Source organism: Acanthochromis polyacanthus, chromosome 9 (genome assembly GCF_021347895.1).
Source record: "Acanthochromis polyacanthus isolate Apoly-LR-REF ecotype Palm Island chromosome 9, KAUST_Apoly_ChrSc, whole genome shotgun sequence".
Taxonomy (NCBI): Eukaryota; Metazoa; Chordata; class Actinopteri; family Pomacentridae; genus Acanthochromis; species Acanthochromis polyacanthus.
In genome coordinates, this window is record NC_067121.1 from 16565378 (window position 1) to 16580357 (window position 14980).

Sequence of the window (14980 nt, forward strand, 5' to 3'; positions counted from 1 at the left end):
TTTTGATACTTCAAAAAGTAATTTCTTGCTCTTTGTCGCTCCAACAGCAGTTTTTTTCACAGCATTTTTTTCTGTTAAACACTGAACCTCACACTGCTTTGCTGTCATTTCCAGGCCATTTCCAACAGAGGAGAGCCTTAACGACGAGGACATTTACAACAATCTGGAAGACTTGATTGAGTATGTATGAGGCCTCTGTGGGCCCATTACTGGTGTTGATAAAATGTGATCATTTCGCTCAGTAGCATAACCTACTCTGCTTATCATCTTTGCTCTCCAGGGGTCCTGACACCCACATGTTTTGGTAAAAGGCTTGGTTCAGTTTTTCTGTTACTGTCAGAGGAAGCAAATGAGTAATTCTGCATGTTTTTGTTGAGTGCTTGCATACCGCCCACATCAAGATTCTGGAAAGGTGCTGTTGACGGTTGGATTGATAGATAAGGGAGAAATAGAGTCATTAAATATACATAGAACAGATACAATATTTGCATTGTTTTCATGATACGTGAGGGTTTCATTTCATGATTTCTTTGAATGGTGCATCATGCCTCTTACCTTGGAAGTAATCCATTCTCTAATATGTGTGAGCAGTAAGGACTAGTTATGATGAGATAATGAATATATGACAAAGAGTAGTCAATAGATTTTTTCCCCTTTCCTTTATATTTGTATTCTCTTTCTATAATATAATATCTACAACTATGTGGATTTCTTGCTGTTACATGTTGCTGCTAATTCATAGTAAATGGCAGTCATGGTGACTGTGAATGGATAATTAGCAGATTTTAGAGATGTTAATATGTGTGTGTATGTGTGTGTGCGCGCTAGTGAAAGTGTTCCTGAGGATGAAGATGACTTATATGCAGCGGTCTATGGGCTGGAAGAAGACTACGCAGGTGGAGAGATTTACGAAGACCTCATGAGGACTGAACAGCATCCCCCACTGGTACTGCACACCCCACACACAAATTTATATCTTCAACTGGTACTGAATACTTCATGGAATACAAGATTTTTAACTATAATCCACAATTTTACCACAACTTATCACTTGGTACAACACTGGTACAACTCAGAATAATAATAAATACTGGAACTCTTTATTTAACTTCTTCAACCCTGGATGTCCCTGTTCTGGGGGACAGGCCATATCTATTTTTAAAAGGCAACTTTTTCAAAGTCTGCCAAGAATGACACATTCACTGAATAGACTGCCAGGTACTATTATGACAAAATAGATGTAGCACTTGTGCTTCATTTGTGTTGCATCACATTTGGTTCAGCTCTAGTTGGAAATAATAGAACTGGTTCAAAAGCGTCTGTTTCACGGACTCCTCACCATAAAGAGCATCATTAGTACCTCTGTATATCAATAGTATCTCTGATCTAAAGTTCTTCATTTTGATCTCACAGTTTGGAATCTGTTACTGACAAATTTTGAAGAAGTTTCTCCGATAACAATTCAATGTAGAAGTACTCCTGTTTTGTTTTTTACAATTAATTCCATTCAATTCAGTTTTATTTGTATAGCACTAATTCATACATATGCCATCTAAAGGTACTTTACATTGTAATGAAAAGGCTTTTTCAGAGATTTTGCATCCTTATTTTCTGTTTGAGCAGCTCTTTGGTGACAGTGGGAAGAAGTAACTTTTCTTTACCAGGAAGAAACTTACAGCAAAACCAGGCTCAGGGAAGGCAGCCGTCTGCCTCGACCAGCTGAGTGAGAATAAATGGGAGAAACAAAAAGTCAGCAGAGAGAAACAGACAAATGCAGAGGAGCACAATAAACACTGAGGAGGTTGGTGGAGTCTATCCCAGCTGACTTAGGGTGAAGACAGGGAACACCCTGGACAGGTCACCAGTCTATCACAGGACGACATATAGAGAGAAACAATCACACTCACACCTACAGACAAATTTTTTTTTATGAGTATTTTTCCACAGACAGCAGGACATATTTAATTTCTGCATCACTGCAAATACAATAGTCCCATAACAGTTCAGCTCTCTGTTCTTTTACAGTATGAACACAACAAACAAACAAACAAAAAGAAAAGAAAAAAAGTGCCTACAAACATAACAATTGACACTGACCTCTGCTCATACAGAAAAGCTATATATACACAATTACACAGACATGTTCTCTATATAGTTCAGAAAAGGCCCCCAAATCTGGTTGAAGAGTTCTTCTTTCCCCCTAACACTGAAAGTAACTCGTTCGTAAAGGGCAATTTTTGTCAGTAGCTCAGTCCATTCCTTAAATGAGCAAGACGTGGATGATTTCCAATGTCTCAGAATAATGCGACATCCTGATATAGTTGCCAAACGTACCCATAACTTGTGTCTTTTAGTTATAGTGATGTTTTCTGGCAGCAGACCAAAGATACATAAATCTGGTGACATAGCGAAATCACTTTGAAGAATAGAACTTAAGAGATTCACAATCCCATTCCAGAGATCAACATTTTTTTCAGTCATACAACATATGAATCAAAGTCCCAGTTTCTTTCTGACATTTCCAGCAAGTATCATTGTACATTAGTTTCAGTTTGGCTAGTTTACTCAGGGTCCAATACTTTCTGTGGAGCAGTTTGTACTGAATAAGCTGAGATTGTGTTTCCTGTGAGCAAGTATACCAAGACTCAACCAACCACTTCCATGTATCTTCTAGAATTGGAGTACCTAAGTCTTTTTCCCAACACAACCTCAGTCCCTCTAAATTGGGGGTTTGTGCTTCTCTGAAAAGATGGTAGAAAGTAGATGCTTTTTTCAAACCAGGTTTCATAAATACCTCCTGAAAACCAGATGGCGGGTCTGGGGCAGACTTCAATCTAGCTCTAATACAATGTGAAAGTTGTAAATATTTCCAGTATTCCTTTTGATCTAGGTTAAATTCTTGTTTGATATCACTAAATGTTTTAATACCATTGTCAGTTAAAACGTCCCCCAATAGATTAATACCAGACCTGGACCATGTTTCCCACATAAATGTTTTTTTTACCAATTAGCAATTTTTTATTGAACCAAATAGAAGCTTTGGTTGAAAGAAAAGGACAAATATTAATAAGTTGGTAAGACCTTGACCATGTTTCCTGTGCAAAAGCCAAAACAAAGGGTGTCTTTCTACCACTCTGGGTGAGAAAGGCCTCTAATGTGGTCGGGGCCAAAAGCCCTTCCTCCATATTCACCCATGAAGGCCTCTGATATGGAACTATGTAAAGCTTATATATTTTCGCTCTTTGGGAGAGAGAGAATGCATAGTGGTACCAGACCGCCCCTTATTTTGGCAGCATATAGTTTAGACCTACTAAACGCTGACTTTTTACCTGCCCACACAAAGTCTTCCACAATGTTGTTGTAAAGTTTAAGCAGGCAATGTGGAAAGGTCACGGGTAACATATACATAATATACTGAATCTTTGGGGAGATAATCATCTTAACTAAGTTAATTCTGCCTAATAGTGAAAGATTCATTTTTGACCAGTTCTGCAGAAGTGATCTAATGTTTTGTATAACTGGGTTAATATTTACATGCATTATTTTGTCCAAACCAGGGGTTAATTTAATCCCCAGGTATGTCATGCCCATAGGCATCCATTTAAATTGCCATGAGCTCCTAATGGCAGGGAGGCACATTTTAGAAAGAGGCATAGCCTCTGACTTTGACCAATTAATGGTATAACCCAATATTTCTGAAAATGAGTCAATAATTGAGGACATAGCCTGCACTGCCTTGTCAGGACTACTTGAAATCAAAAGAATGTAGTCAGCATACAAAAAAAGTTTTTGTTTTTCTTGCCCCATATTTACACCTTCAATATGTTTACAATCGTGCAATGCTATTGCAAGGGGTTCAAGAAATAAAGCAAAAATCAGCGGCAATAAGGGTGAGCCCTGTCTAGTGCCTCGACTAAGATTAAAGGACGGTGACATTATCCCATTCGTGAGAACAGTAGCCATAGGGTCAGTGTACACTAATTCCAACCACTGCATAAAGGACTGACCAAACCCAAATTTTCTTAATGTGTAAAATAAGAAGGCATATTCCATTTTATCAAATGCCTTCTGGGCATCTAAGGAGAAGGCAACAATAGGATCTGGGTTATTTCTACTCTTCCAAAATATGTGCAATATCCTCCGCAGGTTATCAGCTGAACATCTATTCTTAACAAAACCCACTTGGTTCACATTCACTAAACTAGGAAGCACTTTCTCAAGCCTAATTGCAAGAACCTTGGAGATAATTTTTTCATCCACATTAATCAATGAAATTGGACGGTAGTTACTACAATATTGAGTGTCTTTCCCTTTTTTGTGTAATAATGTAATAACTGCTGATCTCATGCTAGGTGGTAGTTTACCCCTCTTCAGAGCATCTGTATATACTGCTAATAACCTAGGAGCCAGTTCTTCCACAAAAACCTTATAGAAATCTGATGGAAATCCATCATTACCAGGCGATTTACCCAACCTAAGACTTCTGATAGCCTTTTCTATTTCGGTTATAGTAAGCTCTTCTTCTAGCCCCACTCTCTGCTCTCTCGTCAGAGTAGGTGTTTTAATTGAAGAAAAGCATTCCGATAGTCTCGGTTCTTCTACAGGTCCAATAGATGTGTATAATTCTTTATAAAACTTAGTAAACACCTGATTGATCTCCATCCTGTCAGTAGTCAGTATATTATTAACCTCATTGAAAATGGAAGGAATTAAGTTATTAGACTGTATTTGACGTACTCTATGTGCGAGTAATTTGCCAGTCTTCTCACCCTGTTCAAAATATTTCTGATTTAGACAGAACATAGCATGCTAAACTTTCTTCTGTAATATGCTATTTAGATCAAATTTCAGTTTAATTCATTTATTCCATATTTCCTCGCTTGGGTGTGACGTGTTGTTTTTCAAGAGCGTTAATGTCCTGTTCTAACCTCAACATTTCCTCCCTCTGAGCCTTTTTCATCAAAGAGCTATATTGAATAAGACAGCCCCTTAAATAGGCTTTAAAAGCATCCCAGGTGAGACCAACATCCTCGATAGATCCTTCATTACATTCCCAAAATTCCCTCATTTTCAACCTTATATATTCACCATAGCTCTCATTATGTAAGAGTGAACTGTTAAGACGCAACCTAAGTGAGGGTGGAACTTTTTCCCTACCAGACAAGAGAAGCTCAACTGGGGCGTGGTCAGTTACAACAATGTTACCAATAGATGACCCAATAGTTTGACCCACCAAGGAGCGAGATATAAGGAAATAATCGATCCTCGAATATGTGGAATATGGAGGGGAAAAAAATGTGTAATCACGTTCTTGGGGATGGAGCACTCTCCATATATCCACTAAGGCCAGCTCATCTGATATCACATCCAAAGCAGCACATGTGGGCTTGTGTATTTGTTTGGGTTTCGAAGACTTGTCTAGAAACACGTCCCTGACCTGGTTGAAATCCCCTCCAATAATAATATCTGTATTCCCAATATTGCGTATTAAATTGCAAATTTCATGGAAGAAGTCAGGTTGAGGAGAGTTGGGGGCATAAATATTCACCAGAGTCATCTTCTGACCCTCTAGAGCAGCATCCAAAATCACCCATCTACCATCTTTATCAGCATAGTGTTTGAAAACCTGGAAGTCAAGGTTTCTTTTAACCAGTATAATCACGCCTCTTTTCCTACTATTGAATGTACTAAAGAACACCTGGCCCACCCAGTCTCTTTTCAGTTTTAAAGATTCCTCCTCATCCAGATGTGTTTCCTGAATAAGAGCAATATCAGTCTTTTTCTGCTTTAAATAAGTCAAAATTTTCTTCCTTTTAACTACATTATGACATATATACATACATATATTCCATGAAACTATTTTACATATTGTCATAGAGCCATATAAACCCTATTATAGCACAAGCCCAGATAATCACCTTCTGTATAACCCATAACAAAGCAGTACACCATTCTTGATCTACCCCAGAGGTCAACATAACTTCAACAATGTAAAATAGTAGGCACATCAATAAAAATACAAAAAACATAAAAAACAAAAACCGTTGGGTAGAACAAAACCCAACATGACAAATGTTTAGCAGGTCCGTAGCACTCATTGGTCCCATCTGACCACCCTCTTGGCTCGTACCTCTCCATCCCCTCTATACTATATCCAAACCTGAACACCATAGAGTTATTCAAACACCATCAGTTAGCAACTGTAATAATAAAAACCCTGAAAATTTCCCTGTAACGTTTCCAAGCCCATAGGCATTATATTTCCCTCACATACAGAATAAGTAATTTCGTCCCATTAGGCTATTAAACCAGCAACAGGGAAGATTTGCTATGTGAGTCAAATATTACCTGTCATTATAAGTAATCAGATCTGACTGTGTTAACCAGTATCCTCAGTTTCTGAAGCCACCTGATCTCTGTCATCCTCCACTTCGATTGTTGAGAGTCCGTTGATGAATCTTTTTGCCTCTGCTGGACTGGAGAACTCGTGCCGTCTGTTGTTCACAGAGAAGGTCATGATGGCTGGAAAGCGCAGCGAATAGAGAATCTTGCGCTGCCTCAGCAAGGTGCGCACCCCGTCAGACTTCTTGTGTTTCTCTAAGATCTCAGGCGCGTAGTCCTGAAACAGGCACACTCTCATGCCCCTCCAGACAATCCTCTCCTTCTTTCTTGCTGCCGCCATAACGCACACCTTGGCTTTATCCCTTAAAAAGCGTACGATGATGTGTCTAGGTCTCTGGTCTTCCTCGTCAGATTTACGGCCCACGCGATGAATTCTATCCATTTCAAACCAAGCATCTTCGGCTTTAATTTGCAACGCCTCAGACAACAGGGCTCTCACACAATCCTCTAGGTCAGAGCCCTCTGTCCCCTCTTTGATACCAGAGATTCTAACGTTTTGACGCCGGGACGAGCCAGAATCGTCAGTTTTTCTTGCAGGCGGTGGTTCTGTTTCTCCAACTCTCTCCTGGTTGAGCTCGCTTTTTTCTCCTCGTCCTCCAGACGGGAAATTCTCGTTTCGGCTTTGTCCATCCTACTGCCAAGCGTTGTCACCGTCTCATTAAGACTCTCAATACCACCTTTCACAACAGTCATGTCGCTAGCTAACTGCTCCAAAATGGATCTAATGGCAGTCAGCTCACCAGCAACATTGTCCTTCGTTGGATTTTTCGATTCAGCAGGTGGCTACGCCATCTTCAGTGAAGTTTTATCCGGCGAAGTTTGTGAATGTTTCCCTCGAGAGGCAGTAGGCTGATTCCGTGTAAAATAATAACTTTTTTGACTCTTCACACTACAGTAAAGCTTCCTAACACAATATATTGTAGAATTATCGACGTTACATGAATAATAACGAGGGTTTGGGGAAATCCGAGCTTCGCTCTGGTTTAGGCAGTCATCCTGGGCGGGTGTATGACGTGACTTCCACACCTACAGACAATTTAGCGTTACCAATTCACCTGAGCATGTTTTTGAAATTGAAATATGGGATATGTCATACCACCTAATTGCAAGATAAAAAAAACATTTAACTGAGCTGTGAAATTGTAGTAATTTAGCATTTTTTATGAGTTTTAGCATTTGTATTGAATAAAGTATAAAACCAGTACATTGATATATCTATATATTTATAAAAGGAAGCAACAATTAAGCTCTTTAGACTCTCGTAAACGCTGTACAAGTCAAATGGAAACTCTTATTATTTTCTCGTTTGTTTTTGAAATGCTTTATTTGATATTGCTTGGACCTCCAAGAGCTGAACTCTACTGTGACATGCTTTTCTGACTGTCTGTCGATTCATCAGCCTCCTGCTGCGCCTTATGGCTGTGTGAAACATGCAGGACGAACGGCATAGTATCTTGTAAATTTTTTGAGTGTGTGTTCTGTACACTTTCTTGTCTGCAGATAAACAAAGCTGTAAATGCACGTTTTCCTCAATCAGATGGTTGTATCCAAACAACACTGTCTAAGATATGTGTGTTTCCAGAAGCAGGCGGAGATCGATGTCCGAAGCTGCTGCCTTACAGAGATCAAACAGACGGAGGAGAAATACACTGAGACGCTGGAGTCCATTGAGAAGGTATTAAACCTCCTCTGCACTGAGATCACATGTTGCTCATGACAAATGACTGACTCCTTTGTGCCACATTCTTACATCCTCACTCACCAGCAGTGACTGGTCTGACCTGCAGTAGAAGAATAATTATAATCATTTTAACATGATATTTACAATACAAACCCCGACACACTGAACACAATGCTGGTGTATTTTAGGGGCTTTTTAGGGAAATTTGCAGTTATCAATTCCCTAATTTGCCTTGCTGTCTGCCTGTTATCAGACATCTACTGTGACGTCTGCTAATGGTTTCAGTATGAGTGTCATTGGTTATGATTAAGTTTCCAGTTAAACTGTATGCAAGAAAGAAAAAGTGAGAAGAGGAGCTGTAATGTTTTATTTATTTATTTATTTATTTTTTTTACTTTTCTATTGTTTTTGTCTTTCTGCAGTATTTCTTGAATCCACTGAAGAAATTCTTCTCTGCAGCTGAAATAGACAAAGTTTTTCTCAACATTCCGGTAGGTCCCACCCACTAGTTACCCTTCTTGCCACATAAAGGCCACAGAAATAGAATCTTTCTGTTCAGATACTGATGACCTCCTTCTCTGACACAGGACCTGGTTAAAGTTCACAAGAGCCTGATGGCCGATGTGCAGGATTCCATCCTGAACAAAAATGCTTTAAATCTCTACCAGATCTTTATCAGCTACAAAGAGAGGTATCAGAGAGGTTATCAATGCATTGCTAGTGGATTTTTGGTGCAACTTGCTGTTGTGGTGTAAAATGATGAAACACTTTTAGTTTGTTGAAAATCTATTGTTTGTATTGCATGAATCTAAGTCTTCTAAATTGGCCTTGTGCAGTTATGTCTGTATCAGCTATGGATGTGCAGAAGGTTTCATTTTAGGTTCACTAGACCACAGTATTCGTTATCAGTATCCAGGCAGAAACAGTGCAATACACTGAAGCATACATACACTACTATTTAAAAGTTTGGGGTCACTTAGAAATGTCCTTACTTTGAATTTTTTTTTTCAATGAAGACAACATTAAATTAATCAGAAATACAATCTAGATTGTTAATGTGGTAAATGACTATTCTAGCTGGAAATGGCTGATTTTTAATGGAATATCTCCATAGGGGTACAGAGGAACATTTCCAGCAACCATCACTCCTGTGTTCAAATGCTACATTGTATTAGCTAATCATGTTGAAAGGCTAATTGATGTTTAGAAAACCTTTTTGCAATTTTGTTAGTACATGAATAAAAGTATGAATTTTCACGGAAAACATGAAATTGTCTGAGTGACCCCGAACTTTTGAGCGGAAGTGTACATGCCTCTATAATGCCACACATGTTCTGGATCTGTTCTGCACACAGACGGTCTTACATTTCAATTATATGACAATCTATGTGTTGTCATGTGTGTTTTTTAAAAAAGCTGAGACTGATACTAAATGTTGTTTGTATGTTCTGCTTTTAGAGTGTAGTATAGCGCCCTATCCAAATAGAATTTGCAACAGAGACTGTTTTGACACCATTTTATGACAAACATGATTGCAAACATATTGTAATTTATAATCTTATAGTTTTCCTTATTTTGTTGAATTTGCTAATTTGTTTCACCCTCTATGCGCCTATATGCCCTCACTTACTTTTCGTTGACTTGTAGGCTGCTAATTTATGGGATATATTGCAGTCGGGTAGAGATCGCCATCGCTGTTTTAGACCTCATCTGCAAAGAGAAGGAGGATGTTCGACTGAAGCTGGAGGTGAGACTACTGAAGTTGTTACTGTGTCTAAAACACACAGACATGACACTCTCCTAGATCCAGTTACTTCTAGTGTACGTTTGGTGCTCTACACGCTCAGTAGTCTGTTTTTTGAAAAATGTAATATGTGTTTTCTTCTGGTCCACTCTAAAAAAATGACAGTAAATATGCACAATACCTGAATAAATGATTTAAAACAGTAGATTTTTATGTCATACATTAAATACACTAAAATACAAGTAATCATAAGATTTTGTGGCTTGTTCTTTGAGGTTCTTTTAAGCTGTGCCACTTAAGTCTAACATGAGAATTAATCATCCAGATAAAGGCAACAGAGTTAGTGGCTCATTTGATATCTTTTGATCTGTATGACATGTGAGTCAAGAAGCAAAGCTGTGTTAAGGTGGCAGGCCCCCACATAGTTAGGCACTGTACCAATGTCCTTGCCTGGGGACCAGACAGCCTTTATATTGTGTATTACAAATACACATAAAGTCAGTCTGGAACTGCTCCATTGAACCAAATCTAGCCCAGAGGCGGGACTACCGATCACAGCTTGAATTGGAGAGAGCCAATCAGCGTAACACATGTGTGACGCAATCACTAAGCGACCTAACAATTGCCTTTCCGCCATGATGTTTTGTAGTTTTAACAGCTTCCTTCGCCGTACAGGGGTCCTGAGGAAAATCTAAGCTCTCCCTTTCAACAGTGAAGGGCAGCATTACGCATTCTATCGTACAGCCTGCCGGAATTAAAAATACATCCTTTTTAAAAAGAAAAGCTTTAAGAGCTGCTTCTTGTTGAGGTTTTAAGGACAAATTCAGCCCGTGCAAAACAGAGGAAAGCGCACAAGAGAAACCTCGCTCTGTTGCGGTCGCCAACTCGGCCCTGAAGATGACGCATCGTTAACTCCCGCCTCTGGTGCTCTGATTGGTTCGGTCTGATCTGCTCGGAGTTTGAAAACCTGTCAAAATGTGTCAATGGAGGAGGGCTAGACCGTATTCCCGTATATCCCTTATAACGGGAATACAGTCTAGCTAAGCTAGGCTACCAATGTCCTGCTCTACACACATTCCTACATGTTTGCTGAAAAGAATGAGTAAGAGTGGAATAATTGCTCAAAACATTTATTTTAGATCAATTCTTAAGTCATAAGAAAATATATTTTTTATCTCCTCAGCAAGTTGTGAGGATTTCATTTGCTATCAACACACAGAAAATACTAAACCAAACAAAAAATTGCTCTAACTCATGATGCATGTATGTCACATAGGATGTCTTTATAAGCCCTGAGCTCTGTCATAGTTTGTTATAATGTCATGATTAGACAACTCTGACAAATCCCAGAGTTTAAGACAAATTTGAGTATATACACTACCGTTCAGAAGTTTGGGGTCACTTAGAAATGTCTTATTTTTGAAAGAAAAACTGTTTTTTCACAGCACAATAACCTGTAAATAACGACAACTCCAAATTTTAGCCTTTGTTTTAAAGCAGAACAGTACATTCTAAAAATGTTCACATTTAAGGAACTATCATTTTACAAAAAAATATGAACAACCTGACATTTCTTCAGAAAAATAAGTTCAGTTTCAACAATATCATGCCTCACTTTATCATTTACACATTACAACTTACAGATTACAGAGTATCTACAAAAGAACAAAACATTTAGTCACAGTATTTTAAATTTACAGTTTGACAAAATTTCAATTTGCAGTTAATATCTTTGTAATTTTTTACACTTTGCAAAGTCATCCCATGGGCCAGACTGGACCCTCTGGCGGACCAGTTTTGACCTGTGGGCCATATACTTGACACCCCTGGTCTAGACATTGCTAATGTGGTAAATGACTATTGTAGCTGAAAACGGCTGATTTTTAATGGAATATCTACATTGGGGTGCAGAGGAACATTTCCAGCAACCATCACTCCTGTGTTCTAATGTTATATTGTGTTAGCTAATGGGGTTGAAAAGCTCATTGATGATTAGAAAACCCTTGCACAATGATGTTAGGACATGTTAGCACATGAATAAAAGTGTGAGTTATCATGGAAAACATGAAATTGTGGGTGACCTCAAAATTTTGAACAGTAGTGTCTGCATAAGCTGTGGTATGGCACAAGCATTGCTTTGCCTCCTGCTTGACCAGTTCTTATGAAATACTGTGTGGTGAAGCACTGTAGCTCATGCTGCTGAATATGTGTGTTACATTGGTTTCAGGAGTGCTCCAAAAGAGCCAACAATGGAAAGTTCACACTGAGGGACCTGCTGGTTGTCCCGATGCAGAGAGTCCTCAAATACCATCTCCTCCTACAGGTGACAGAGGATACTACTTACTCATTTAAAGCAGCAGGGCCAAATCACAGAAAACTGAGAATCGCTACAGCTTTTTTTTGTTGTTGTTGTTGTTTAGCAGTTAGTTATTATTATCATTTATCAATTTTTTTTCTTGACGCTATCTTTGAAGCCCCTGAGTTGAATATGTTTGGTCATTTTTGCATGGACTTCCTTAGAACTCCAATGATGATTTGAATAATTGATTAATCCATCATGACAAAATTAGTTATTTTTATAGAGCTGTTTTTGAAGCAAAAGTGGCAAACAACAATAACATAAAGTGCTACTGTATTACTATTTTATAATAATAAACTGAGAGCACTGATGGTTGTCAAAAAAAGCCATCTGAAGACTTCACTTAGGCTCTGGATAACTGGTAGGGCATTTTTCAGTATTTGCTGACTTGAATAATAATATTTTCTGAAGAAAATAACTGTTTGTTGCATCTCTACTTTCGTTTAGTTTAGTGAACGTTTTAACCATTTGAGATTGAAAGTAAGAATTTTTGTCTACCTTCTTTCTGTTGGTCCAACCTTTTCTTCCAATATACATAGGTGACCACTTGGGGGCGACATCCTCCACATATTTGCTTCATTGCTTCATCCCTTTGTGGAGATATTTTGACAAGTCATTTAGGTCTTGCATTCATATCTAACATTTCAGAACACAAATGCAGTAAAAATCCCATTTAGTCAAAACATCCCATATTATACAATTTCCCAGAATTTCCCTTGACTCTTTCTGAAAGGAAAATTACTGACTCCAAGGCTGTCTGTCATCTGCTTTCAAATGATATAGCTTCATCTATAATCATCATTACATGTTATGCTGATTTGATACATAATTGGAGTTCATAAAATTAGAAATATTTCCCAGGTTGGTTTTGTATGAAACAGTCACTCACACACTGACTTTCTATAGAAACCAGATATGCAGCCTTTTCAAAATCTTTCTAATTTCACTGCTTACTGATAAACTGTATGTCACCATCTCCCCTGGTCAGTATGAATCAGAGGTCAGACAATAGCCGGCAGGGCAGACGAGGGCAGTGCCTAGAGAGCTGTTTGAAATTGTTGTGGATGGTAAAGGCCTATGTGGCAAATGGTATTGATCCTGGGAGTTCACAGCTGCCCCCTGAGGAGAAACTGTGTGATGAGGGCAAAAAGGGAAGACAGGGAGGAGGAAGTGGCAGGGTAGAAATAAAGAGAGACGACACAGCTCAGTGGGGAATCTGTTGCCATCATGACACTGACACGCTAGTTTTAAGAATAGTTAATCTCTTTCTTTTGGAATTGATTTCATGGAGGCAACCACCTTAAACAATTCCACCCACTTTTATGTAACTATGATGATTGCATTTTTCTGATGGAATTTTAAATGTTTTTATTATACACAGCAAATACAGCACGTTTTAAATTAGTTATTAGTACCAAGCAACATTTGTCTAGAATTTAATATAAAATGCCATTAATGACAACAAATGAAGCACAGTGTTTTATTTTGCAGTATATAAATATATTTGGTGTGGCAACAGAGGGAATTTGAAGAGTTCATTTGCAAAAACAGATAACTCCATTTTGATAAATTTTCAGAAAACATTTTTTTTATTGTTTACTTGAGATAATATCAATCAAACTGAAGTTGAGTGGATTCGACTCAGTAGAAAAATACATGACAAAATAGAGAAAAAATAAATTATTAGTGTTATTATTATTATTATTATCTCAAATAAAAAAAAAAGAGTTTTATGAAAACGGAGTTACCTGTTTTTCCAAATGAACTCTTCATTTGTCTCATAGCTCGTGTTGTTTCACAAATGTTTTGATGGTAATGAAACCAAAGTGTTCCTGAGGGGATTCTGGACAGGTTTCATTAACGGACTGGTTCCTCTATGCAAGTTGCACTTCCAACAACGACTTCCACGTGTTGATTAAAATATGAACATGTATGTGGCTGTTGTTACTTAGATGACATTTGTTACTTCACTATTTCTGACTGTCAAATAACATTGGACAGTATTTTTATATCAGCTGTGCAGCTTAATAAAAATGTGTTCATTCATGCTTTATCAATTGAACTGTGAATTGGGGAAATAGTAGACATCTTATTTATTGGGCTATTTATCTCTATTCTTCAGTTAATTAAATATGAACTATTATATCATTAATGGAGGCACATGTCTTGGACTCAAATGCGATATTCAGTGGTGACAGAAGTATTCAGATTCTTTATTTAGGTTCAAGTAGGAGTGCTACACTTTATAAACACTCTATTACAAGTCAAAGTCTTGCTTTGTGAAAGTATGTAATATAGTTTATGTATTCACAACAGACAGAATGACACTTTTTAATGACCTTGTGTATTCTTGCAAAGTGAAACAAATCAGAGGAACAAATCATTTTCATTTGTCTCTGCCTATTAAGCTTTATTTTTTGTGTATTATGATATAATTTGTATGAAGCTACACTTTTTACTGCTCTCAGATAAGAACAAACTAAGAAAATGATTGATTTTCTGAATATGACAGTGCTTTTTCTTTAGGAAAGGCTTGAAAGTGTGTTTCATACCATTTACTTCAAACTCATCTCCATTATGAAATCAATAAGCCAACTACTGATCCTAAATGTGATTGTCCATGCTATTGTGTACGTGTGTGTGTGTGTGTGTGTGTGTGTGTGTGTGTGTGTGTGTGTGTGTGTGTGTGTGTGTGTGTGTGTGTGTGTGTGTGTGTGTGTGTGTGTGTGTGTGTGTGTGTGTGTGTGTGTGAAAGGATGTTCTCTTAGTCACTGTCATTTATTTTCTGTTCTTC

General features: G+C 38.0%; 1 protein-coding gene across 1 annotated transcript in view; it reads left to right on the forward strand.

The window, feature by feature from the left end:
• Positions 1–14980, forward strand: part of LOC110954532 (guanine nucleotide exchange factor VAV3-like) — a 73159-nt gene that overhangs the window by 16663 nt on the left and 41516 nt on the right. Inside the window, exons 4-10 of the mRNA XM_051953586.1 lie at positions 115–180; positions 829–946; positions 7985–8077; positions 8506–8574; positions 8671–8774; positions 9731–9830; positions 12055–12150. Of these exons, the coding sequence (XP_051809546.1) occupies positions 115–180; positions 829–946; positions 7985–8077; positions 8506–8574; positions 8671–8774; positions 9731–9830; positions 12055–12150 (646 nt within the window). The remainder of the gene's footprint in view (positions 1–114; positions 181–828; positions 947–7984; positions 8078–8505; positions 8575–8670; positions 8775–9730; positions 9831–12054; positions 12151–14980) is intronic.